This window comes from Setaria italica, chromosome IV (assembly GCF_000263155.2).
Source record: "Setaria italica strain Yugu1 chromosome IV, Setaria_italica_v2.0, whole genome shotgun sequence".
Taxonomy (NCBI): domain Eukaryota; kingdom Viridiplantae; phylum Streptophyta; class Magnoliopsida; order Poales; family Poaceae; genus Setaria; species Setaria italica.
The window spans coordinates 7705026-7728599 of NC_028453.1; the positions used below are offsets into that span (position 1 = coordinate 7705026).

The window sequence follows — 23574 nt, forward strand, 5'->3', positions numbered from 1 at the left end:
TTCCACTACGAGTTTAATAAGGAATTAGGAATTAATCCAGAGAGAAATTAAGAGAATGGCCTCTACAATCTTCTGTTCAACCTGCCTAATACACACAAACATTCCACTGCGAGAATTCACAGATCAAGCCGTGTCTACGCGGGCCTGTCATGCCCCATCCGCGCGTTCACGGAGTAGTAGCTCCTCATGATCTTGCTCCCGTCGTCGGCGTCCACCTCGACGGCGAACACGCCGCAGACCGGGCGGTGGTCGGAGAACCTCGACTCGCCGCGCAGGTACTGCAGCTGCTCGACGCCGTCGCCGTGCCACAGTATCCGGTCGCACCTACGCTGACATGCATGGCCTGCGGTAACGTATATACATGATCGAGCTGCAGAGTCAGAGTGTTGGGATGATCGAATACCACGCCGGCGTCCTCCGCTTCTTCTTGGACTTTGCCGTCTCGCCGGCGTAGGCGTCGGAGTTCTGCGTGTACTTGTAAGTCGGCGCGAAGCAGATCTTGCCTTCCTTCCACCCTCGGAACACCCTTCCAGCTTCCCTCTCGATCAGCAGCTGCACGAAATTGTTGCGTTTGTGGTGGAAATTTAGCCAAATTAAACCAGGTGTTCGTCACATGCAATGGCTGTTTTCATAGTTTCATACCTGATCTTTCTCCAATAGAGTGTCCCAATCATTCTCCTCCAGCAACGTTCTCGTCTCCTCGTAGCTCAGCGACACTCGATAGTTCAGGTCTCCGAGCCATATCATCCGGCTGCTTGGAATCCATATCAATCCAAGATTGCAAGTTGCAAATCGCGTTAGCACACTGCAAGTTCGTGGTGATTCTTCAGACTTCAGAGGCGGTAGCTAGTGAAGCTTACTCGTGCTCAAGAATCCTCTCGGGGACCCGATGGCTGCCCGGCGCCTTGCACGGGCGCGGGAAGTGCGCGCTCCGGAGGATCTCGGCGACGTCGGCGTTCCGGCGGAGCTCGTCGCCCTCCTTCTCCCCGGAGGCCAGGTGGCTGCAGACGAAGCAGAGGCTGGTGCGGTGCAGCGTCATGCTGATGGCGATGCAGCCCTTGTTGCCGAGCCACCCCATGATGCCCCTGCCGACGCAGTCCACGCGGAGGTGGCCGATGTGCTCCACCATCTCCCTCTTCACCCACACCGACAGGAACAGCCCCACCATCTGCTTGCTCGCGATCAGGCAGTAGCTCATGCCGCCGCCGCAGCCAGGCTCGCACTGCGCCGTCGGCGTGCCGTCAGAGTTGTCCGCTTCGGCGTCGCTGCAACCGCTGGTGGACGCCTCGGCGGCGGCGCTCGTGGACGGCGCGTCGGCCTCGGCCTCGGCGCGGTACACGGACGCGCGGATCTCCGCCGCCCGGCGGCGCATGGAGGACGGCTCGGCGGAGCAGTTGCAGGTCTTGACGAGCGCGCTGTCGACGCGGTAGCTGTTGCTGAGCACCTTGAGCGACGGCGTCTGGAAGAAGAGGGACGAGGAGTCGCGGCGGCGGTGGTGGCGGCGCCGCGCGTCGGCCGGCGGCTCCGGTGGCGGCGGCTCGTCGTCGTCGTCTTCAGGCTGCTCCTGGGGCTCGTTGAGCGCCTGGTGGATGAGCGCCAGCCACCTGGACGCCGGCTCGTTGTCCTCCAGGACCAGCACGTTGCCGGCGGTCAGGGGAACTATCTCCTGAAACCTACTCGTGTAGCGTCAGATTCAGAGACAGGCGAACGTACCAGAGATGAAAACCCAACAAATTCAAATTCATGCTGTGCCATGCAATCAAAATTCAACCGAAATCACACAAAATACTGTGGGATGTGAAATGCGGCCGTACCCTAAGACGTAAATGTCAGGGGATTCTTCAACCTGAAGAAAATCCTGCAGGTTGAGCCGATTATTCGGAGTCTTTCCTCCAACATTCCAGGTAGCAACAAACATCCTGCATCCATGTAGCAGAGGTCATCGCCGTATCATCTTTTTTACAGGAACATATCAATCAACATCATAAATTCAAAAGAAACTAATTGAGCATTGTAAATTACTGGTACTGGCATGTATCATCGTTTTGCCTATTGGGCCAATCCACGTAGTTTAGGCTCGCGCTCTTCAACCGTGCCCGTGCTGCACTTAAACTCTGCGGATCTGAAATATCAAATCGTAGAAAAGAAAATTAGCACACCATAATATTTCTCTCTGGATTAATTCTTAATTTGTTATTGAACTGTGGTGATTAAGCTATCTGAAATATTTTATGGCGATGAGCGATTCCAAATGCATTATCACATAACATGAAGAGGATGCGAAAGCGGGTGCAAATGCGAATGGCATCCCTTAAAAATTGTAACTGAAAGATGATGCAAGCAACTCACATGGAAAATGACTAACCTGGACCATTCAAGTCCATCCCTTTCATGGCGAAGCCGTTGGACGTGGCGCGCTGGAGAGACAAAACGAGAAATGCAATTGAGCTCCACCATGGTGCGTGACTGTTTGTTTGCAATGGCAGGAGACCTTGCTCACCTGTTTCCTCGTTGCAGTTTACGTGATCTGTTGCTTGAGGAGGAACACGGCCATTTCCGGCATTTCAGCCACTCCGAGTTTGACGTAAAGGAAGAAGCTTTGTTCATCCAAGCGATTGAGAGAGAAATGTGGGGAGCTAGCAGGTGGTCGATGGAGAAGGGACAGGGGGGAATGGTGGGTAATTGGGTGGCTGGGAGGGACTTGTGTGAAAGACTGCTTGAAATGCCAGCAAAGCAGGGCATGCGTTCCTTTGCCCGGTTGACTTCTTTCTCCCTCCTTTCTCCTGCTCTCGAAGCCACTTAAAAAAGAAGTTTAGCGCCAAATTCATACGATTCTGTATAAGTTTGGAACAAAAATTCTAAAACTGTTAGAATACTGGCCTCCCTCCATCCAATGGCCGGGTAAACTTATTTACATTATCTCAATCCACCTTAATTTCAAACAAATATTGAATCATAACTCAACCATTTTAAAAGATCCAATATATCAAAATGGTATATCATGAGAGATTTTAGAGTGATTGAAAAAAATGAGAGCCGTCAATCCTAAGAAATCGAACGGTGGAAACAAAGAAAGTACTGTATCTAAAGAGAAGTATGAATAAGTACCAGTTTGGTAGGACCAAGTACCAAAAATAATGAGAAATTACTATGATGTCCTTTTAATTATGTGTCAATCTATTTAATTCATCAACATTTAAAGTGGTCAATCTATTTAATTCATCAACATTTAAAGTGGTTAAAAGATATCATATTGAACTAATGAGCATTAAACGAGCGTCGAACACGAAGGTCTACGGGTCTAGGAAGGGGCTAGGTTGATCGGCCTAGAGGAGCCCAGGCTGATCGACCTGGCACCCTCTGGCACCCCCTGTTGCTCATCTTTGGCAAGCAACCCTCCAACATTGCTTAGAGGCTAAATTTATGAAGATATGGAAAGGACCAACTTGGGATCAAAGAAGAATCGGAGAAGATCAAGTGGAGATTTGGAAAGTCATTGAAGATCAATCTCATCTCGAAGCTACCGACGTGCTAGGCCCACATGCAAGTGAAAAGAAGATTCCACAGCACCTGAGGAAACTTGGAGACGAAGCAGGACGCGATAGGGCAAAAGGAAGGCCCAGGCCCATCGGCCTGGACCCTCCCAGGCCGATCGGCCTGGGGGTTTCCTTCGCCCCCACGCCTTTCAATTTGGCCTGGGGGTTTCCTTCGCCCCCACGCCTTTCAATTTTTACCACGCGCACTCTGTACTATAAACACTTCGAAAAATCCACCGAGCCCCAATCAAAGATGACATACTCGACGTGAAGTAGCAGAGAAGCAGAAGGAGCTTGAGGGACACCTCTGCGGAGAGCTGAGGGCCATGCAGTTGTTGGGGTTTAGCGTAGGCTACCTCTGCCGGTGTGATCACCCTACGAGGAAGATTACGCTGGAGTTCAGGAGCTAGGAGTCATCAAGATCAAGGTAGGATCCCAGTGGTGATCTTGTGATGTACAATCATTCATGGTGAAGTAATAGATGTGTTCATGTTCTTAGCAATCTAAGTATCTCCTTTGATGGTTTTATGCTTTATCGGGTTTGCTTGCTGAAAATTGATGATAGATTGTCTAGGGTGTTCTTGTGGTCGTGGTGACCAGATTTGCATGCTTGGTCTACCGATGAGTATAACCGTTCTCTTGATCGTGCCCTTAACCTGTTTGCGCTGATAGAGGTGATCATAACAGGATCTTTCTTGTGTAACGCGGGGGGTTTCGGGATCCAGACTGGAGGTGTAGGTTTAAAGATAATTTTTACTAAGATCATATCTGTGTTGTTTTGCTATCCATGCTCTGAATTACAACATATGCATAGTCTAGGTTGCTCTAGATTGGTTACCTTTGCTCTATCTGTTATCTGTCTGTACATGCGTAGTAGATTGGATCTGAATCTCTCATAAACATCAACTTAATACTAACAATGCTAGTTGAAATAGATCTTATGCTATAAGTTCCATGGATTGATAAACATTGGGGGAATACTGTGAGGGAATAGCTACAACTGATCCGTACGCTTGCGGTTCACAACTTGGCGTGCTAACAGCCATGAACAATGGAATTGAACCCTCATCTTGGATCATGGTACGATGATATAGGATATACAACGAGGTCTAGATCTTAATAGCTGGGAACGTGGAATGATGCTACATTCCTTACGTTCCTTGTTTTTGGAATGTCGGGCCGAGGATAGTTACAATCATAGTCCTGGGAACAATTACTTTCCCACATCGTAGGAGTCTTTCATGGGTAAGATAATAGGTATGTCGATCCATGTTCTTCTATCATGTCGATCCAAGAACTCGATAACTTTGGTCTTAATTATTTTGACTTCGCATCATTGTAAGATTGTAAGTTAACACTCAGCATCATGCGTCCATTCTATCCATCAATGAAGTTTTAGGTGAGTTTTCTATACGAATGCAAATTAGATTGCAAAGTCTAGGTTATGCCTAGGGATGGCAGTCACACCCATGGGTACGGGTGCCCACGGGTTTGGCACCCAATGGGTGTGGGTGTAGAATTTCACTCATGGGTCCAGACCCGACCCGACCCATACTTAGGTGGGTTAGGGGCGTGTGCAGAATTTCACCCATGGGTGCCTAGTGGGTGCCCAAAATTCCTTAAACCTTGACCCTAATCTTTAATACCTTTGTGAAAGCATTAAATTATACTAATATAATGAACTTTCGATGTTGAATTGTTTGATGTATCATATACTGTGAGGTGAAATTTTGTATTGCTACCTTAGTAGACTATATTGACGTCGAATTGTTTATGTACTATCATTGCTGGACTATTCTTTTGTTAGATGAAACATTAAAGTTTGGCTTCATACTTTGGTATGTTGCTCGAATTGCATTTTGTGTATCAAATTCGTACCGTATTACTTGATATCGTATGATCATGTTCATATATTTTGAACACTTTACTTTTTTAAAAAACCCAGTGGATGCCCAAATCCGACGGGTGCCCAACGGGTGCGGGTGTAAAAATCCACCCACTAGCTCTTATGGGTGTGGGTGTAGTCAAGTATGGTGGGTTTTATCATGGGTGGATTTTGCTCCACCTGCACCCAACCTGACCCATTGCCATCCCTAGTTATGCCTTTTTTGCACATGCCCTTTTGTCAGTATTTTATACCCGGCAATCTATCGAGGGGTATCCCGAGGTAGTAGATTGGTTGGAGTAGGATCATTGGACCTGGAACTCGAAGGTAAAAGCGAGTGTCGGATTTAGTGACCGGTAGTCCACCTAGGGGGTACCCAGATGGTTGATTTTTAGGTAGAGAGGATCACAAGACCATGAACTTGATGGTAACACAAGGCATAAGACATAGAGATTTATACAGGTTTGCGCTGCCAGTGTAGTGTAATACCCTACATCCTATTTTGGGGGATTGTATTGCACCCCGCACTTGGGTGTTGGTTGTTGTGTTGAGGGATTGGATTGGTTCCCTCCTAGGAGTACCCCTACCTCCCATTATATACTCCGAGGGGTAGGGTTATATGGCAGGACCCCTAGTCGGTTACTATAGATGAGATCTAGTCGGATTACAACACGTGGGGAGCTCTAGTCGGACTCTATGTTCTGCCTTCTTCATCAAGTTGGGCCGACCCATTAGTGGTCGGCTGGGCCCTCCATGAGGGTACCTGGATATCTATAACCGTCAAGCACCCGAGCGGTGTGGAGTTGAACGGCAGCTCGACACGAATGCCGAGTTGGATAAGCTTTGCCCGAGTGCTTTTGTCGTCTGGTTGCCGAGAAGCTGCGCAGTGCTCAAAGAAAAATCCTTGATCTTGTAATCTTTGTCTTGTGAAACGCTATGGACGCACATCAAGTGATATCCTACACGTAGCCTCCGAGCCCCCGAGCATGAGGACTAGCGGAGCCACGGAGGCACGCCGACCCGAAATAGGCGCTCAACCCCCGAGCACGAGGACTGGCGAAGAGAGGCACACCGAGTCACCTCCCGCACCCAGCCTCCAAGCCTGGGAGGTCGGCCTGGTGGCAGGAGGCACGCCAAGTCGTCTATGGCATCCAGCCCCCAAGACTGGGAGCCGGTCGAGTCGCGGAAGCACACCGAATTGCCTCTTGCCCTAAGCTAGAGAGGTTGGTCGAGCAGCAGGAGGCTCGCCGAGTTGTCTGTGGCACCCAACCCCTAAGCCTGGGAGCCGGCTGAGTCATGGAAGCGCACCGAGTCGCCTCCTGCCCCAAGCTAGAGGTAGGCCGAGCAGTAGGATGCTCACCGAGTCATCTGGGGTGCCCAGCCCCTGAGCCTGGGAGCCAGCCTAGTCGCGGAAGCACACCGAGTCGCCTCCCGCCCCGATCCAGAGAGGTCGACTGAGTAGCAAGAGGCTCGCCGAGTCATCTGTGGCACCCAGCCCCCGAGCCTGGGAGCTGGCCGAGTCGCGGAAGCGCACCGAGTCGCCTCCCGTCCCGATCCAGAGAGGTCGGCCAAGCAGCGGGAGGCTCGCCGAGTCATCTAGGGCATCCAGCCCCCAAGCCTAGGAGCCGGCCGAGTAGCAGGAGGCTCGCCGAGTCGTCTGTGGCGCCTAGCCTCTGATCCTGGGAGGTCGACCGAGTGGTAGGAGGTACGCTGAGTAGTTTTTGAGCTGTAAAAAGATAATGCAAACATTATGTAGCAAAATGTAGAATATTTAATGATTGAATAACTCAAAAGTTTGATTTGTTGTAGAAGTAAACTCTTGCGCATCCCGCTCTTGTAGGTCAGGTAATTTCCCCGAGTAGTTAGCCCGTTATGTTTAAGCACATGACCCTGCCGGGGTGTTGCCGAGCAGACTCGAGCATGCTTAGCAGGAAGCAACACATGACGGTCAGGCTTCATGGATTAAGGCGTGTGCTACCCGAGTACTTTAGCAACCATTAAGAGGGACGACAAGCTGCAAAGCAGTCGGAACTATGCGAAAAAGCACCAGCATGAGCTGGGCACCCGTGGGGTGTAGCTCTTGACTGCCCGTGTAGTGGACGGATCAAGCTGTATAAGCAGACGGGGTGTGACCAAGGTGGTCGATGAAAGTCACAGAGACACAAAGGAGCCGAGGCGGTCGGCGAAAGTCACGGAGACATGGAGAAGCCGAGGCGTATGTAGGTATACGGAAGCCGTAAAACATTTAATCGTAAATAAGACTTAGCTTGATTCGTGGCAAGTTAGCGTCATGCCCGAGCTAGCAGCAATTGGTGAACAGTGTTGACAAAGCTGATGTCGTGTCCGGGTGATCGAAGTGGTCGGCGGTACTAGATGTAGGGGCAGCAGTGCAATGGCCTCCGTAGATGCGATCGTATGATGTCACTGTCGACACACATGGCTGCCGTCGTGTGCTGCCGATCTGGTGCAAGCCAAAGGATGTGTGCCTGATCCGTAATGTACTCCTCACGTATTAATGAAACAATATGAGAAAAGTAATCTCTATTAGATGCCATAAGTAATGATGGAGCTTGGAATAGATTAAACACTAAAAAGAAAAGAATGTGCTTCCCTATTGAGCTTGTCAATTTAATCTGATCTCTCCAGTACGCATGTGTAGATCAAAGCCGCATGCATAGCGTCAACACGTTAGCTTCGGACGTAGCAGATCAAGAATCCTATCGGGTGCTTTGCATGGGCAATGTGCCATCTCCATGTATATGCGTGGCCGCATGTGGCAAATCCTAGTAGCACCCAGGACATAGGAAGACGGGGTGCCTCGGTGCTCCGCAGCATCCTATCAACTGTACGTCGCCGCCTCCGTTGATTTGTTTAGGTCGGCGGATTGGAAAGTAAAATCAATCTGAGATTAGCTATCGACAAGATCAGATCAATCTAATACCAACATGTGAAATGACTCACCCGATCTTTGAGTGACCGCCATTAAATTCGCTAGGAGGATCTCACGGTCATCCCTACCTGGCGAGCCAAATGTCGGATTTAGTAGCCCGACAGTCCACCAGGAGGTTGCCCAAGTGGTTGATTTGTAGGTGAGGGTGATTGCGAAACCAAGAACTTGAAGGTGACCGCGAGAACACGAAGGGGACACGAGGGTTTTAGATAGGTTCGGACTTCCGAGAGTAATACCCTACGTCATATATGCTGGTGGATTGTATTGCTCAATGTTCAGATTGGATGCCCTCGGGAGGCTCCCTTGTTCGCCTTATATAGGATGATGACCTAGGGTTACAAGTCGGTTTGAGTCCAATCTACTCGATAGTTACATGGAAGGTAATCTGAGTCGGACTACAATACGCGTTCCCTGATATTCAGGCAAATTTGAACCGTCTTGTTGCCTTGACGTGTACTCCAAGTAACTTCATGTCCTCGGTCCGCACTCCCTGACCGGACGGGCCCACTTGTCAGGTCCGATCAATATCCTAGTTGGTAGGGACCCATGGGGTACCCATATCCCTTAAGCCCCCGAGCGATGTATAGACGAACAGGAACTTGAAGTCATCGCAGCGAAGCTTGAAATGAAGTTGGCTGGAGCTGCGATGGCATCATGGTGACGGAGAGGCTGGCGTAGTGCTCAAAAAGAAGAAGAAAATTTGAGTGAACGCAGAGCCAAGGCGCAGAGCAAAGTTGAGTGCCGAGTTGATGGATGCTGGCATCCAGCAGGTCAAAACAAAGATTACGGAGGGCGTCGCAAGACGCACTCCGTAGGAGTAGCCCCCGAGCTTTGAAGCGATTAATATAATCGATCCAATGGTCAAAAAAGGTAATCCCTGAAGCAGATCCTAGTGCCTGAACACAAGGATAGGCGAAGCCACGAAGGCACACCAACCAGAAGTAAGCATCCAGCCCCCCGAGTACGAGGACTGGCGCAGCCACGAAGGCACGCTGACTTGAAATAGGCGCCCAGCCCCCGAGGATGAGGACTGGGGGAGCCACGGATGCACGTCGAGTCACCTCCCGCCCCGAGCCAAAGAGGTCGGCCGGACAACGGGAGGCACGCCGAGTCGTTTGTGGCGCCTAGCCCCAGTCCCCGAGCCTGGGAGCCACACGAGCCGCAGAAGTACGCTAAGTCACCTCCCGCCCCGAGCCAAAGAGGTCGGCTGGGTGACGGGAGGCACGTCGAGTCATTTGTGGCGCCCAGCCCCTGAGCATGGGAGCTAGCCGAGCCATCAAAGCACGCCAAGTCGCCTCCCGCCCCGAGCCAAAAAGGTCGGCCGAGCAGCAGGAGGCTCGCCGAGTAGTTTTTGAGTTGTAAAAGGACAATACAAACATTATGTAGCATAGTGTAGATCATTTAATAATTGAACAACTCGGAAGTTTAATTCGCTGTAGAAGTAAATTCTTGCACGTCCTGCTCTTGTAGGTCGTGTAATTTTCCTGAGTAGTTAGCTTGTTACGTTTAAGCACCTAACCCTGCAAACCACTGCTCACGGAGAGGACGGCTTATCTCAGGCTATAGCGCTGGGGCTGACCCGATGCTCGCATATAGTAGACGCACAGAATGAGTCAAGGTTTCATAGATTAAGGCATGTGCTACCCGAGTATTTTAGCAACCATTAAGAGAAGACATACAAGACATGAAGGAGATCGCAAAGCAGTCAGAACTGTGCGAAAAAGCTCCAGCATGAGCTGGGCACCCATGGGGTGTAGCCCTCGATCGCCCGTGTAGTGGACGGACCAAGCTGTATAAGCAGTCGGGGTGCGACCAGGGCAGTCGGGGTGCAACCAGGACGGTCGGCAAAAGTCACAGAGACACAGAGGAGCCGAGGCGGTCAGCGAAAGTCACGGAGACATGGAGGAGCCGGGGCGTACGTAGGTATATGGAAGCCGTAAATTATTTAATTGTAAATAAGACTTAGCTTGATTCGTGGTCGAGTCGAAGAACCCACGTGTCGTCTACGCGTTTAGGCTTAGAAGCCCCCGAGCGTCATCTTGATCGTCGTGGTCAGCAGACAGTTGTTGAAGAAGCAAACTTAGTCGAGACTCATCTCTGGCGGGTCAGGTCCCAATCAAGCGATCGAGGTCGGCGGCAGTCTATCGGCACAGCGATACGTGCTTCTTCTCACGTTGTATCCGGGTAGAGGTTGGCTCTGTTGCGTGCGCTCTCCCTTGAGGTTCTGCATGCTCGGAGACGTCGCATGCCTATGAAGATCCCGCAAGCCCAGGCACGCACGAGGTAGCGAGTTGCATGCATACAGAAGCAATACATCCAGAATAAACTTTGTTAGCCGACAGATGAAATAGTTAGTAACTAAAATATGAACTGGCCGATTTAAATAGGAAAAATAGAAAAAAGGAAAGTGCAATGCTCCTACCCCGTGTATTCCAATCTAGAGATGTCCAGGTTTGGCCACATTTGCATAGAGCTCTTGATGCACGCTTAGCATGGAAACTTGATCTTCTATCTAGATCCGCATGAAAGTAGTACGGCAACTCTACAAGATAGCAGTATGCCTTCTTCTTTGTTTAACCTAATTAGGACTCAGGAGTCCCGACCGAGCAGATTGATCAGGTTGGCCGCCAAGCGGGCGACACACGCGTCGTCGCCGACTAGCGTAGCAGGTTGCAGATGGATGTTGGCGGTGATTACTGCCATTAAGATCGCTTGAGCGAGGAGGTTGCAGATGGATGTTGCCGTGATCTGGTTGAAGGGCGTGGGTGGGTGGACGAGCGCGAGAAATTCCTTCATGTTCTCAGGGAAGACGATGCCAGGGCGGGATACCATCGAGCTCGCTGAGGAGGATCTTACAATCACCCCTACCTGGTGTGCCAACTATCGGATTTAGTAGCTCAGCTGTCCACCAAGGGGTTGCCCAAGTGGTTGATTTGTAGGTGAGGGCGATTGCGAAACAAAAAACTCAAAGGTGACGCAAGGCACAGGACACAGAGATTTATACAGGTTCGGGCCGCCAGTGTAGCATAATACCTTACGTCCTGTTTTGAGGGATTGTATTGCACCTTGCGCTCGGGTGTTGGTTGTTGTGCTGATGGACTGGAACGGTTCCCCTCCTAGGGGTACTCCTACCTCCCTTTATATACTTCGAGGGGTAGGGTTACATAGCAGGATCCCTAGTCGTTTACTATAGATGAGATCTAGTTGGATTACAACACGTGGGGAGCCCTAGCCGGACTATACTTCTGCCTTCTTCATCAAGTCAGGTCGGCCCATTAGTGGTCGGCAGGGCCCTCCATGAGGGTACACGGATATCTATAACCGTAAGTGAGAACACAAGATACGGATTTATAAAGGTTCGGGCCCCCAGAGTAGCGTAATAATCTACGTCTTGTTTGGGGTGTTATATATTACACCCTGCGTTTGGTGTTGAGGATTTGATCCTCTGTTATAGTTATATGAGATCTTAGCTTACCGATCCAGAGACTCCTGCTCTACTTTATATACTCCAGGGGGCTAGTTGACAAGAAAACTGGTCGGTTATAAGGAGGAGTTCTAATAGAATTATATGGTATGAGTCCTACTAGAATCATAGGGAAATTCTAGTATAAGTCCGTTTTCATCCTTCTGGATCTATCCCGACAGAGTCATTAGTAAACGAGGATAGTTGTTTTGTGAGTTCCATCACAATATCAAACTAACTCCGAAATAGTCAACAGTGGGAGTACAAAAAGTGCTTTTGCTTCCGGAAAGAAAGAAACGTGATTCTGTGAGTTGTGACATATCGCTAGCTTGGCTGGTCCCGTCTTAAATTTTCTGGAAATGTTTCCGCAGCGTAACACTAACGATGTGGTGGCGCAGTTGGCTAGCGCATAGGTCTCATAGTCAGTTATGCTGAGGTCGAGAGTTCAAACCTCTCCCACCCCAAATATACCAAGTGATGAAGAAATGCTCTCGTGACTACTTGGGTCGTCACGTTCATCTATCCCATATAATGGATGGCTGGAGCCCTAACTGAGCTTGGTCCTTTTATTATTATTTTTAAACTATCTTATTGTTCTTCCCTTTTTTTTCCCTTTCCAGCCGGGCAGAAGGACGGCGAGAAGCGGTCCGTGCCTCCTGCCGTCCTGCGTCGTCGCCGGTGGTGCGGCGAAAGCGTCGCAGTCCGATGCGCCCCCTCCCCCGTCGCTGGTGGAGTGGCGGCTGGTCAGGAAATGGTTACCGTCTCCGTTCCGGGGCCTCCCGAAGTCCGTGTCGGACGTGGGATCAGTCCACCTCTCGGACTCACTCCGACTCGGCCGCGCTTCAGCCTCCACCGCTGCCGCTCGGCGCCGTCCTCAAATACTCCCCACTCCCCACGCAGATCGCCAGCGGCATCACAGGATAACAACGTAAGCAAGAGACGCCCCGCGCTCGCAACTCACGAGTGGTTAGATCACCAACTAACGCCCCACTGTGTCGGCGCCGATGAGTTTCCAGGACGTGTTCCACCACGACCTGGAGTCGGGCCTCCCGCCTCGCCCGCCGCCGCCGCCGCAGGCCGTGGTGGCGCACTGCGTGTTCCAGATCAACACCAAGGTGTCCGCGCTCCGCCGCCTCGCGGAGGAGCTCGCCGCCGCCGGCCGCTGGGGCCACGGCGACTCCCGCGACGTCCGGGAGCGCATCCGCAGGGCGCGCGCCGAGGCCACGCGCCTGGCGCGGAACACGGCGCGGAGGCTCGCCGACCCCGCCGCCGCGGCCACCGTCGGGCCCAGGCTGGCCGCGGACTTCCAGGCCGCGCTTGGGGAGCTCCAGTGGGTGCAGGGCCGGATCATCGAGGCCGACCGCCAGGAAACCGCCGCCGCCCGTCGTGCGTTCCGTACTCCGTCGCCGCCAAGCTACGGTTCTCTCTCGAAACCACAACTGAACATTGGCGCTGCCGGCACCGGCACACGCGGCGCCGATCAGCAATCCGGCATACAGATGCAGCAGCAGCTGGTGGAATCGCGGCGGAGGCAGGAGCTGGCCCTGCTGGACAACGAGATCACCTTCAACGAGGCTCTCGTCGAGGAGCGGGAGCGGGAGATATGCAAGATTCAGCAGGAGATCAGCGAGATCAACGAGATCTTCAGGGACCTCGCGAAGCTCGTCCATGGCCAGCAAGGGGCCATCGATATCGTCGAGTCCAACATCGAGACGGCCGCCATGGAGACAAGCAAGGGGGAGGAGCAGCTCACGAGGGCCGCACTGACGCAGGAGTCCAACTCGTCGATGAAGTGCTTGCTGCTCACTGTTTTCGGGCTCGTCATGATGATCTTTGCGTTAGTGTTTGTAACGTAGTATGATAACTGTATCATAATTCATAACTCATAACTGAGCTTGGCTGGAGAGTTCTTGCGTTTTGGGTTGTAAAAACTATGTGCAATTTGATATGTAACCCTGGATTGATTTACTGCAGATGTCCAGAAAACTGCCTGAAGTTTGCTCCTACTCACATCTTCTATAGTGTTATAAATTGTTGTGCAAAAATGAAAATAATGAAAAAACATTAGACCAATAAATGAGCTGTATTGTATCAGCATTCTGTATTCTGCGTCTCTAAAAGAACAGATAGTCAAGTCTTAGAAAACATTTGAGAAAAAAAACTCGGCCAACCAAAGAAAGCATTTGATTAAGTCTTCTTTGTTTTCTAGAGATCGGTAAAGATCTTTACCTTTAAAGAAGAAAATAAGCATATCTTTTTTCCATAGTCTCAGAATAATTCAATTTTGGCTTGAAAATTTATATTACATATGGATATGGGTTTACATGTGTTATGCAGAATGTGTATCAACATGTCTGGGGAAACAAAATTTGGAAAAACCAATGTACATTGCTCCCCTCTTTCCATTCTAAATCAATTACATGGGCTTTGTTGTTGCAAAAGAAGCACCCAGTTGGAATTCTCTCCTATTCAAAACAATGCTGCTGATGCCAAGAGTCCTCTTAATCATTTCTTCGGAAAATAAAGTCATATTCATCAAATATTTGGTCAATATGGAAGTGGAAAGTCTTCTGAAAAATAATGAGAAAAAATATGAGTTTTACTACATTATTGAAATATATGTTGGAACCTGAAAATTGCTGCATTTTCCACTGACCTTTTACTGAACCATGTTATCAAGCTTTTGTCTGTATTTAGCCAATGTCTGCACACAAGTTAAGGCGAACAATACTCGTAAGTTAACAAATAGTGAAACTTCATAAAGGAAAAAAACAAGGCACTCATGAAAAATTAAAGAAAGGATAATATGCGCATGTTATCCACTACCATGTGTAACACGATTTAATATGAAGTAAAAAATAATAATAGCTACATTTTGATGAGTAGTTTACAGTGTGAAAGCAAAAATTACAATGTAAAAAGTAATGGCTACCTTAGAGCAGCAAAACTATTGACAATTTGACATCAAACATGCACAACTTATTAAAATGAAATAATTTATATGTTCATTTCTACATTTAGCAAATATTTAGTAAAAATTGTCACTGTTACAATGAAAGTTTATTTAAATTAGTTGTACATGAAATGGCTCATCGGTGCCAATCATGTACAATCACAAATATATGAGCTTTGCGAGCATGTAGATAGAACAATCGATTTTGTTTTGACAAAGAGTTGAATGCTTTCTTTGGAAAAGACTAAAATGGGGACTTACCCTGGTATAAGCATAAACACTTGCCTCAGAAGGTCCTACTGGGCTCCCCCGTCTAATAAATTTTCCTTCCTTGAATATGTAAAGCATAGGAATGCCCGTAGACAGCTCGAGGCTTATTACCTGAAGGGACAAAGTCTCATTCCCACATTCGACATAATGCAACTCGTTTTTTTGGGGGTTTTATTTAAAGAAAAGAACAAAAGAAAACAAAGCCGGTACCTCCTGAGAAGTTAATTTGTCCAGATGCATTATAATTGAACGAAGTGAATTCCCGTGTGCAGCAACCATTACATGTTTTCCAGCCACAAGTTGAGGAACAATCTGTAGGAAAAAAAAATGTTCAGGTCCTAAATTTGATGAGCTAGCACAATAGAAACAAAAGTAAACATATACAGTGTACAATGGAGCAATTAATTAATTAATTCAGTATATATAACACCCTCATCATAGCTTTAGGAACTCATGATAAGGAAGCTCTTGATAGTATAGTAACACAAATAGTTAGTACCAAAAAGGATATAGTAACCCAAGTAAATATTGCATCATTCAATTAATGTTGGCATAAGTTTATGGCATCACCTGCTCTTTGAAATAAGCAACAGCTCTCTCAGCGCACATTTCTAGGCTTTCACCATTTGGGGGAGGAATATCGTAACTGCGCCGCCATTCATGAACTTGTTCTTGACCAAATAGATCTGCAGTTTCTTGTTTATTAAGGCCTTGCAATTCACCATACCTAGAAAATGTCATGGGATGTTTCAAGGAAAAAAACTATGAAACAACTATTATGAATTATATAATGCTAATTTAAGGATAAGCAGGAGAAACTATTACATTCTTTCATTCAATTGCCAAGCTGTTATAACAGGAATGGACTGTTTCTTTGTTTCTTCACTGTATATCTGACTCCACCTGTGAGCTTGTTCACTCTCATTATGCATGATGATTGGAATCTGTAAATAAATATACATCAATATAATTTGTCAGCGCAGTTGGTACACAAGATGGAAGAAATTATCAAAACGTTTAACAAAGGAAATGGTGCACAACCTTCTTGCGCCGATGCTGCATCATGGCAAGCATTGCAGTCATCTGAGCACGAATCAGCGATGAAGTATATATCACATCGATCGGGATATTGCAAATTCTTTTGCCTGCCTCAATCGCCTCCTCAACCCCCTTTGGTGTCAGGGGCACATCGACGCAACCAGTAAACAGATTTTTCTCGTTCCACAGCGATTCACCATGCCGAATCAATATAAGAGCACTTTCACCTGCAATGACAGAGATAACAGCTTTACAGAACCATTTTTATGCCCCAAAGAAACTAATAATAGGTAACCACTAAAAGAGTTGATTCCAATGAAATTTGCATAGTTACTTGATTTCCTGGGGGTGTGGCCATTGTTGCCATCCGATGGTAGCTGAACCGGCTCAACAACAGAAGATTGCGAGCCCGAGGCGCAAGCTAAACCGAGTTTCTGGCTGCCAGAACGGCGACTTCCTTCATAAACCAAGCGCACATTGCCTGTCCTCTTCTCGAATCTAGAGTTCTGGGCACTCCGCCGGTAGGATTGTGTAGATGCTAGAGCATGATGAGATACAGCCCCGGCCATTCTATACCAAGAACAAACAAGCAGTTAGTCACTAGTCAGATGGCTGTACTTGCGTAAGGAATTCAGGGAAAAGATTGAGTAAATTTTCAGTTATTTTTATCATGGAACAGATTGCATTAGCCCCTTTATTCGACCATTTAGCCATGGATCAAACTATTCCTGAAACCCAAATAAGAGTGACGAACACTTTTCTGCCTTTGTTCCCAAGAGAACACAGGAATAACAAAAACGCATCATCAACAGAAAAAAGAAGGAACCGAATCCTCCAAGAAGCGCACCTCAAGAACTCAATGCGGCACCAGGATGATGGAACAGGGTGCCCCCTCTTATAGCTCTGGTTCTTGGAAACCTGGACTCCAAGAACTCGGCGAAACCAAGTGCAGAGCACGTCGGAGAGATCTAGAGCTCTGGGGGGTGGAGGGGATCGCCGGGAGCAACGAGGAAACCGAAGAAGAAGACAAGGGAAAAAGGTTGTTGGTTCTCCGGCTGGTCCCTTTCCCAAGCTCTTCGGCAGGTGCGTGCGTGTTTGTTTGTTTGGTTGGTTCCTGCCCGTGGTGGCTGTTCTATTTGAAGTGGCAAGAAGACGATTGGCCATTATTTTTGTGTGCGAAACATGTTTCAGGCTCTGAGAAATATGGGTAGTATAAAAATAGAACAGCTTTTACTGTGTTCTTCCGAGAAGCTTGCATTTCAAACATTCGTTCAACCCTCGTTAGAGGGGAGGATGCGTAGAAGGGGCTGTTGTGTATAAGATATCACCATGGTGGCTTGGTCAATATGACCTGTTGACAACCATGGGGCCATGATTACGAAACTAGCAGCAGGTTAGTTGGACCGATGTAGCACACCTCGAGGAAGACGGTGACCAACTGGCCAAGCAAGTGCACGTGTCCACACGAACACACCGGGAGAAGAGAATATACCTTTGAGATTCTCTCCCTAGTTAATAGGAGCACATTTAGGATACTCAATTTAATGTGGGTAAATAGAATTCCATACTCGATCTCATCTAACCTATAGAATTTTATGGGAAGCCAAACATATCTTATTAATGAAAGAAATTGTATGGTGTATAGTCATTTAAAAAATGTTTGGCACAATGACGTCTCCTATTTCTTGATAAACGTATGAAAAATGCCAAATATTTAATGTGCCCCTAACTTGGTTAACAAATGAATTTTATATTTTTTTCTCAATTTGTAATGTGATTTCATATGCAATGAAAAGAATTAATGAATATTCATTATCGTTAACCAATAATTTTTTTTATCTTTTTTCTTCCTTATCCATTCACCTTTCTTATCTTTGTCTCCATGCCACCTCAAACACATCAAGTGGCTCCACAACCGATCATGTACACAATTATCACTCCTGTTGCCCATCCTCTACTACATAATGTCTGTCTACACTCTCCACCATGCATACTGAATCTAGACGAGGATGAGCCACCAGGTCACGATCGCACCAACGACCACACCGACGAATGAGACTCGAAGGGCGCACGCTCCCAGTGTCGGAGTCACACACCTCTAGCGTCGATGCCAGTCGAGCCAGGGCTGGCGAGTCACGCGCCCATGGTGGTTGTCGGTGCCCCGACCTGCTGCCACACCCGGTCAGCCTGAGGAATCTAACCGTCTCCTCTCTCTAAACACTCTCTTCCTCGCCCACTGAGGGTCGCCACCTCGAGAGGACTATGGCTTGAGGGACGGGAACGTGACTTGAGTGATAATTCGTGTGTAATACTGAAGAAGTTAAGGACACTTTTCGTACTCACCATTAATGTGTGGATAGAGAATCTAGGAAACATTATTTTTAGCTTCGACTGTACAAAACCGGTTCCAACTCCTTCAAAACTTTACATGAGAAGTCATTTCTCATGTTGGTAGGGCTTCAGTCAGAGTCGTGGTTGGAAAATTTAGCTGCATGTCTGCTTTCTAATAGGCGACGTGTAACATGTTCACCGCACCAAAATTCGTTCCGAAATGATATTTCTTGAAATTAATGTTGCCTAATTAATGATATTTTTGCTTAATGACATTTTTGGAGAACTGTGGGATTTGTTGATTTGCTCACACGTGGATGCCACTATCGCCAAATGACCCACGTCCAACACACTTAACGTTGTGACGGACCGGCGACTCGTGGAGGCTGTTGCGATTCCAACCTTTTCCGCTCTGTCTACCAGAATCCATACCTCCTGCGAATCTGCGATGGATCACCAACTACCCTGAATACAGAGGGGGTGTTTGGATCCCCGGGTTAAATTTTAGCTCCTGTCACATCGAATGTTTGACACTAATTAGGAGTATTAAATATAGGCTAATTACAAAACCAATTTCACGACCCCTTGGCTAAATCGCGAGACGAATCTATTAAGTCTAATTAGTCCATGATTTGACAATATGATGCTACAGTAAACATTAGCTAATGATGGATTAATTAGGCTTAATAGATTCATCTCGCGATTTAGCCTAGGGGTTCTGCAATTAGTTTTGTAATTAGTTCATATTTAGTCCTTCTAATTAGCATCCGAATATTCGATATGACATGGACTAAACTTTAGCTCCAGGATCCAAACACCCCAGAATACTTACAGCGTTGCAGGGCTGCAAGCACGACCGCACGAGGCACCAACCAAACCCAGCCGCCAACTGCTCCCGTTCTTTCCTTTGGTCAATGGCACGAGCGGTGAGGACCCAATCTGAGGCCAGTTTAGTCCCCCAAACTCCTAACTGTAACACTATGCAAAAAGAAGATTCCCTATCATATTAAACTTACGGTATATGCATGGAGTGCTAAATATAGACGAAATTAAAAACTAATTGCACAGTTTTGTTGTACTTTGTGAGACGAATTTTTTGAGCCTAATTTGTCAATATTTGGACAATAATTCATAAATACAAACGAAACGCTACAGTGTGCTACAGTGCTACAACAGTGATTTTGCATCTTCAAAGTTGAGCAACTAAACAAGACCCTAGCCGGGGGAGCTGGGGGCTGGGGCTGCCGTGCGCCGCCAAATAAAAAGGCTGCTACGTCGCCTGACCAGCACGAGCGAGCCGACCACCGAATTTTTTTATTTTTTATTTTTTATTTTATGATTTTGCAGAAATAAATAATGGATCCAAAAATTTGCAGAAATTGATCTCTATCTCGGATCAAACGGCGGAAGCAAGCTTCCGCCCCTCCTCTCTGGATAATACACTTTTAAAAAATCATAACTAATTCATATGAATTCGGTTGGAGATAAACTTTATATGAAAATTATAGATTTCGACGAGATCTACAACTTTATAGTTCAAACTTTTTTTAGTTGGTGTCATCTTGGAGCTCAAATAATCGACACAAGTTTCAGATCTAAAATTCAAAGTTTAGATTGAAACTAGGCAGCACACATTCAAAAAATCATAACTAATTTATATGAACTTGGATGAAGATAAGTTTTATATAAAAATTGTAGCTCTCGATGAGATGTAACTTTGTTGTTCAAACTATTTTCATTTGGTGCCATCTTTGTGCTCAAATAATCGACACAAGTTTCAGATCTAAAATTCAATTTTAGATCTGAAACTTGTGTCAATTATTTGAGCATCAATGATACCAAATGAAAAAAATTGAACTACAAAGTTGTAGATCTCGTCGAGATCTACAATTTTCATATAAAGTTTATCTCCATTCAAGTTCATATGAATTAGTTATAATTTTCTAAAAGTGTAGCGTCGTGGGGAGTTATCGCCGGTTCAACTGAAAGGAGCTTTCGAATATTTAAATCAACTATTTATTTCTGCAAAATCGTATTTATTTCTGCAAAATCGTAAAAGAAAAAATAAAAAACAAAAAAATTCCGGCAGAACCAAACCAACCAGAAAAAGACGCCAACAGGATAGGAGGAGAAGGGAGCCCATTTAACCCAGCATGTCGGCCCACTTTCGTTACGTGGGGGCGAAGGCTCTCTCGGCCCGCATCTTCACGCGCGGCCCGGCCGCAGTAGCCCACGGGGCCCGTCTGTGGACACCCGAATACAGGTGTACTCGTATCACATACTCCACAATAGTATACTACTACTGCTACTGCGCCGGTTTGTTGGTCGCGGTTACAGGCTGACCGGTCAGCCCCGCCCGACAAACTCTCTCCGCCCACCAAACCCACCGACCTCTCTTCTCATACGCACTCATCAACTCCCGGCGGCCTCATCCTCCCGCGCCTCGCCGCTCCTCCTCCTCCTCCATCTCCATCGCCACCGCGATCCGCCATGGGGCGCGTGAAGCTGCAGATCAAGAGGATCGAGAACACCACCAACCGGCAGGTGACCTTCTCCAAGCGCCGGAACGGCCTCATCAAGAAGGCCTACGAGCTCTCTGTCCTCTGCGACATCGACATCGCCCTCATCATGTTCTCCCCCTCCAACCGCCTCTGCCACTTCTCCGGCCGCCGCAGGTGATCTCATCCGCCCCGTCGTCGTCGTCGCCTGTTCTTCTTCCTCCTCCTCCCCGTCTGCATGCTCCGGTCGAATTCGATCACCGTGACATGCTCCGGTTGGTTTTGTAGGATCGAGGACGTGATCACGAAGTACATCAATCTCCCGGAGCAAGACAGAGGAGGGTACGTTCGTGGGCATGCATTGCCAATTGCCCCTCTTTTTTGCTCTTTTTTTTCCGTTTTCCTGCATTGCGAAAGAACATTTTTCTCTTTTAAGTAAGGAAAACAGAAATTTTCTTACGACCTACTACTTATTCTCCGATTTCTGTACTGCAGAATAGTTCGGAACAGAGAGGTGAGATACCAACGAATTTCTTCAATCATTTCGTTCTGTTTCGTTCTGATGTGAGCTGCGAGATAGAAGAGCCTCGTTAACTGATTGTCATTGCCGTCTCGACTGAACATGCACGTCGTAAAATTCAGTACCTGATCAAGATGCTCACGCAACTCAAGTGCGAGGGTGACATAGCCGAGCAACTCACGCCCAAGTATGCCGCCCATTCTTGAACCTTTCTGTTTTCGATTCGTGTCGTGTGAAATAGTTTTGGCAATTCCTTGATGCTAACTGTTCGATTCTCATTGCTTCTTTCTGCTGCACTGCTGATCTTGGGGAGCAGTAAAGGGCCAGTGAACTCCAACATAGAGGTAACCCATAAATCATCTGAAATGATCTATGATCCAACGAAGCATACTGCAGATTATTCCTGATAACCAGGTGTTTTCGTGTAATCCTGCACAGGAGCTTCAGAATGAGATCAGGAAATACCAGCACCAGGTGCAGGCCTTGGAGGAGCGCATCAGGTCTTTATTTTGCATGCTTCTATAACCATCTCCCTCATCCAAACAATGCCTGATTTCCTCATCGTTTCGTTTCAGGATGTTCGAGCCGGACCCGTTGTCGCTGGCGTCCATGAACGAGGTCGAGGCGACCGAGAAGTTCCTCATGGAGACCCTCGCCCGCGTCGAAGAGCGCAAGGTCAGTCACTCCGTCGTCGACCTCATCATCAGGCTCCTTATTTGATTCTCCAGCTCGATCGCCATCGCCGCCGTAAAATTTCAACCCGGAGCAAGATGGCGTGATCGAGCAGGGTAAATGACCCGGATCTCTCGCGCATTCACTGCAGAAATATTTGCTGTGCAACCACATGGGCCCCTTCGACCCCTCGCCCTCCGACATGCAGCACGTACGTGGTGGACGTAATTACTGGTGCCGATCCGGTTTAACGAGCGGTTATTACTCACTAATGTAAAACGCGCGCGGGTGCAGGTGTTCGGCCTGCCGCCGCCGCCGCCGGCGCCGCCGCAGCAGCAGGGGGACATGGGCGTCGGCGCGTTCGGCGGGGTCGGGGGCGACGTCGGCTCGTGGTTCGCCGACGGGGCGTCCATCTTCGCTGGGCAGGACCCGATCTTGGCCTTCAGGTGGACCGACTAGCTGCTACCAGATACGATGGGCCGGGCCCTTGATTGCTGATGATGTTGCTGGGCCGCGACGGCCTTGTTTTTTTTTCTGTTTCAGAGAGCAGGTGATGTTCGACTCGATGCGGCGGGACGCGGCGGGGGTGGACCCGACGGGGGGGATGGCGGCGATGTGCCACGTGGACCAGCACGGCGGGCCCAGCGAGGACTGGCAGCAGGCGTACATGTCGACGGACTTCCTCTCGGCGCTCATCCCCTCCACGCCCTTCCCGCTGGACGACGACCAGGTGACGTCACGGGACGACGAGCTCGACAAGCCCTCCACGGCTAGGTTCAGCGTGCACGAGCTCGAGGCGGTGATCCAGGACGCCATGGTGGACCCCGTGCTGGCGTCCCCCCCGCCGATGGTGCCGCCGCCACCGCCGCCGCCGCACGTGCACGAGCCGCCGGTGGAGGCGGCGGGGAGCTGCTCCAGCGTCCCGCCGGGTGGCGACTGCGCCGCCGCCGCCGCCGCCGCAGGCCAGGAGCACGGCGGCCTGCCCGGCGGCGCGGTCAACATGGGCTAGCTGATGACGCGCTCAATCAGTCCATGCGTTAACAAGCTGACACATCAGTACGCGGTGTATTTCTTGAGATTGTACGCCGTGTTTGATCTCTTCTAGTTTCACATGGATTATGTCTTACATTTGGTAGACAGCTTTCTATCTATAGTTTTCTCATGAAATAAGAATAATTAATTGAACTAGCTTCGATCAATATAGTTGAACGATTTGTGTATAGCTGAGGAGAGTTTTTTTTTGGGGGGGAGATGAGCTGATAAGCTGAAGAGAGTGCTTATTAGCATGCAGCCAATCAGATCAACCTAATTTTGCTTGTCATCTCAGTTATAGGGTTCACCTTTTTCAAACCCAACCTTAAAGGAATCTATGCCTTGGCTACCCAGCATGGCACCATGCTTGGTTCCCTCCCATGAGACACACAAAAGTCAAGCCGGCTGCTTATTATTCTAGTATGG

At 48.4% G+C, this 23574-nt stretch overlaps 4 protein-coding genes across 5 annotated transcripts; 2 read left to right on the forward strand and 2 right to left on the reverse strand.

The window, feature by feature from the left end:
• Positions 1-134: 134 nt before the first annotated feature.
• LOC101785251 (type I inositol polyphosphate 5-phosphatase 10) lies at positions 135-11203 on the reverse strand. The gene is made up of 8 exons (XM_012845203.2): positions 11069-11203; positions 2366-2417; positions 2023-2122; positions 1815-1919; positions 861-1673; positions 643-751; positions 404-552; positions 135-324 (listed from the first exon to the last, which is right to left on the reverse strand). Exons 1-8 carry the CDS (start codon positions 11201-11203, stop codon positions 135-137), a joined length of 1653 nt encoding a protein of 550 aa, XP_012700657.2.
• A 1635-nt stretch (positions 11204-12838) lies between these two features.
• LOC101785652 (syntaxin-22) lies at positions 12839-13690 on the forward strand. Its single transcript, XM_004966751.1, has one exon. The coding sequence runs from the start codon at positions 12839-12841 to the stop codon at positions 13688-13690; it is 852 nt and encodes a 283-aa protein (XP_004966808.1).
• Positions 13691-14078: 388 nt separating this feature from the next.
• On the reverse strand, positions 14079-17331 carry LOC101776203 (2,3-bisphosphoglycerate-dependent phosphoglycerate mutase). 2 transcript variants are annotated; one of them, XM_022825818.1, is made up of 9 exons: positions 16943-17331; positions 16430-16665; positions 16099-16322; positions 15883-16001; positions 15628-15784; positions 15268-15369; positions 15049-15168; positions 14491-14538; positions 14079-14401 (listed from the first exon to the last, which is right to left on the reverse strand). In XM_022825818.1, exons 1-8 carry the CDS (start codon positions 17257-17259, stop codon positions 14494-14496), a joined length of 1320 nt encoding a protein of 439 aa, XP_022681553.1. In that variant the 5' UTR covers positions 17260-17331; the 3' UTR covers positions 14079-14401; positions 14491-14493. The 2 variants fall into 2 exon arrangements, with proteins under 2 accessions (XP_022681553.1, XP_004964988.2); XM_004964931.2 differs by having other exon boundaries at positions 14079-14404; positions 16943-17328.
• A 3536-nt stretch (positions 17332-20867) lies between these two features.
• On the forward strand, positions 20868-23304 carry LOC101786053 (agamous-like MADS-box protein AGL66). Its single transcript, XM_022826225.1, has 11 exons — positions 20868-21101; positions 21213-21278; positions 21420-21438; positions 21567-21631; positions 21758-21788; positions 21883-21944; positions 22020-22119; positions 22268-22327; positions 22411-22562; positions 22660-22846; positions 22913-23304. Exons 1-11 carry the CDS (start codon positions 20917-20919, stop codon positions 23123-23125), a joined length of 1140 nt encoding a protein of 379 aa, XP_022681960.1. The 5' UTR covers positions 20868-20916; the 3' UTR covers positions 23126-23304.
• Positions 23305-23574: the final 270 nt, after the last annotated feature.

Coding starts and splice junctions, on each gene's coding strand:
- LOC101786053 (XM_022826225.1), top strand. CDS start 20,917: ATGGGGCGCGTGAAGCTGCAGATCAAGAGGATCGAGAACACCACCAAC. Junction 21,632..21,757: donor GCCGAGCAACTCACGCCCAA/GTATGCCGCCCA, acceptor GATCTTGGGGAG/CAGTAAAGGGCCAGTGAACT. Junction 22,120..22,267: donor CCCGCGTCGAAGAGCGCAAG/GTCAGTCACTCC, acceptor CATTCACTGCAG/AAATATTTGCTGTGCAACCA.
- LOC101785652 (XM_004966751.1), top strand. CDS start 12,839: ATGAGTTTCCAGGACGTGTTCCACCACGACCTGGAGTCGGGCCTCCCG.
- LOC101785251 (XM_012845203.2), bottom strand. CDS start 11,203: ATGGTATCCCGCCCTGGCATCGTCTTCCCTGAGAACATGAAGGAATTT. Junction 2,418..11,068: donor CTCAAGCGATCTTAATGGCA/GTAATCACCGCC, acceptor TTGTCTCTCCAG/CGCGCCACGTCCAACGGCTT. Junction 1,674..1,814: donor CCTGACATTTACGTCTTAGG/GTACGGCCGCAT, acceptor CTACACGAGTAG/GTTTCAGGAGATAGTTCCCC.
- LOC101776203 (XM_022825818.1), bottom strand. CDS start 17,259: ATGGCCAATCGTCTTCTTGCCACTTCAAATAGAACAGCCACCACGGGC. Junction 15,785..15,882: donor TGGCAATTGAATGAAAGAAT/GTAATAGTTTCT, acceptor GACATTTTCTAG/GTATGGTGAATTGCAAGGCC. Junction 15,370..15,627: donor TTGCTTATTTCAAAGAGCAG/GTGATGCCATAA, acceptor TTTTTCCTACAG/ATTGTTCCTCAACTTGTGGC.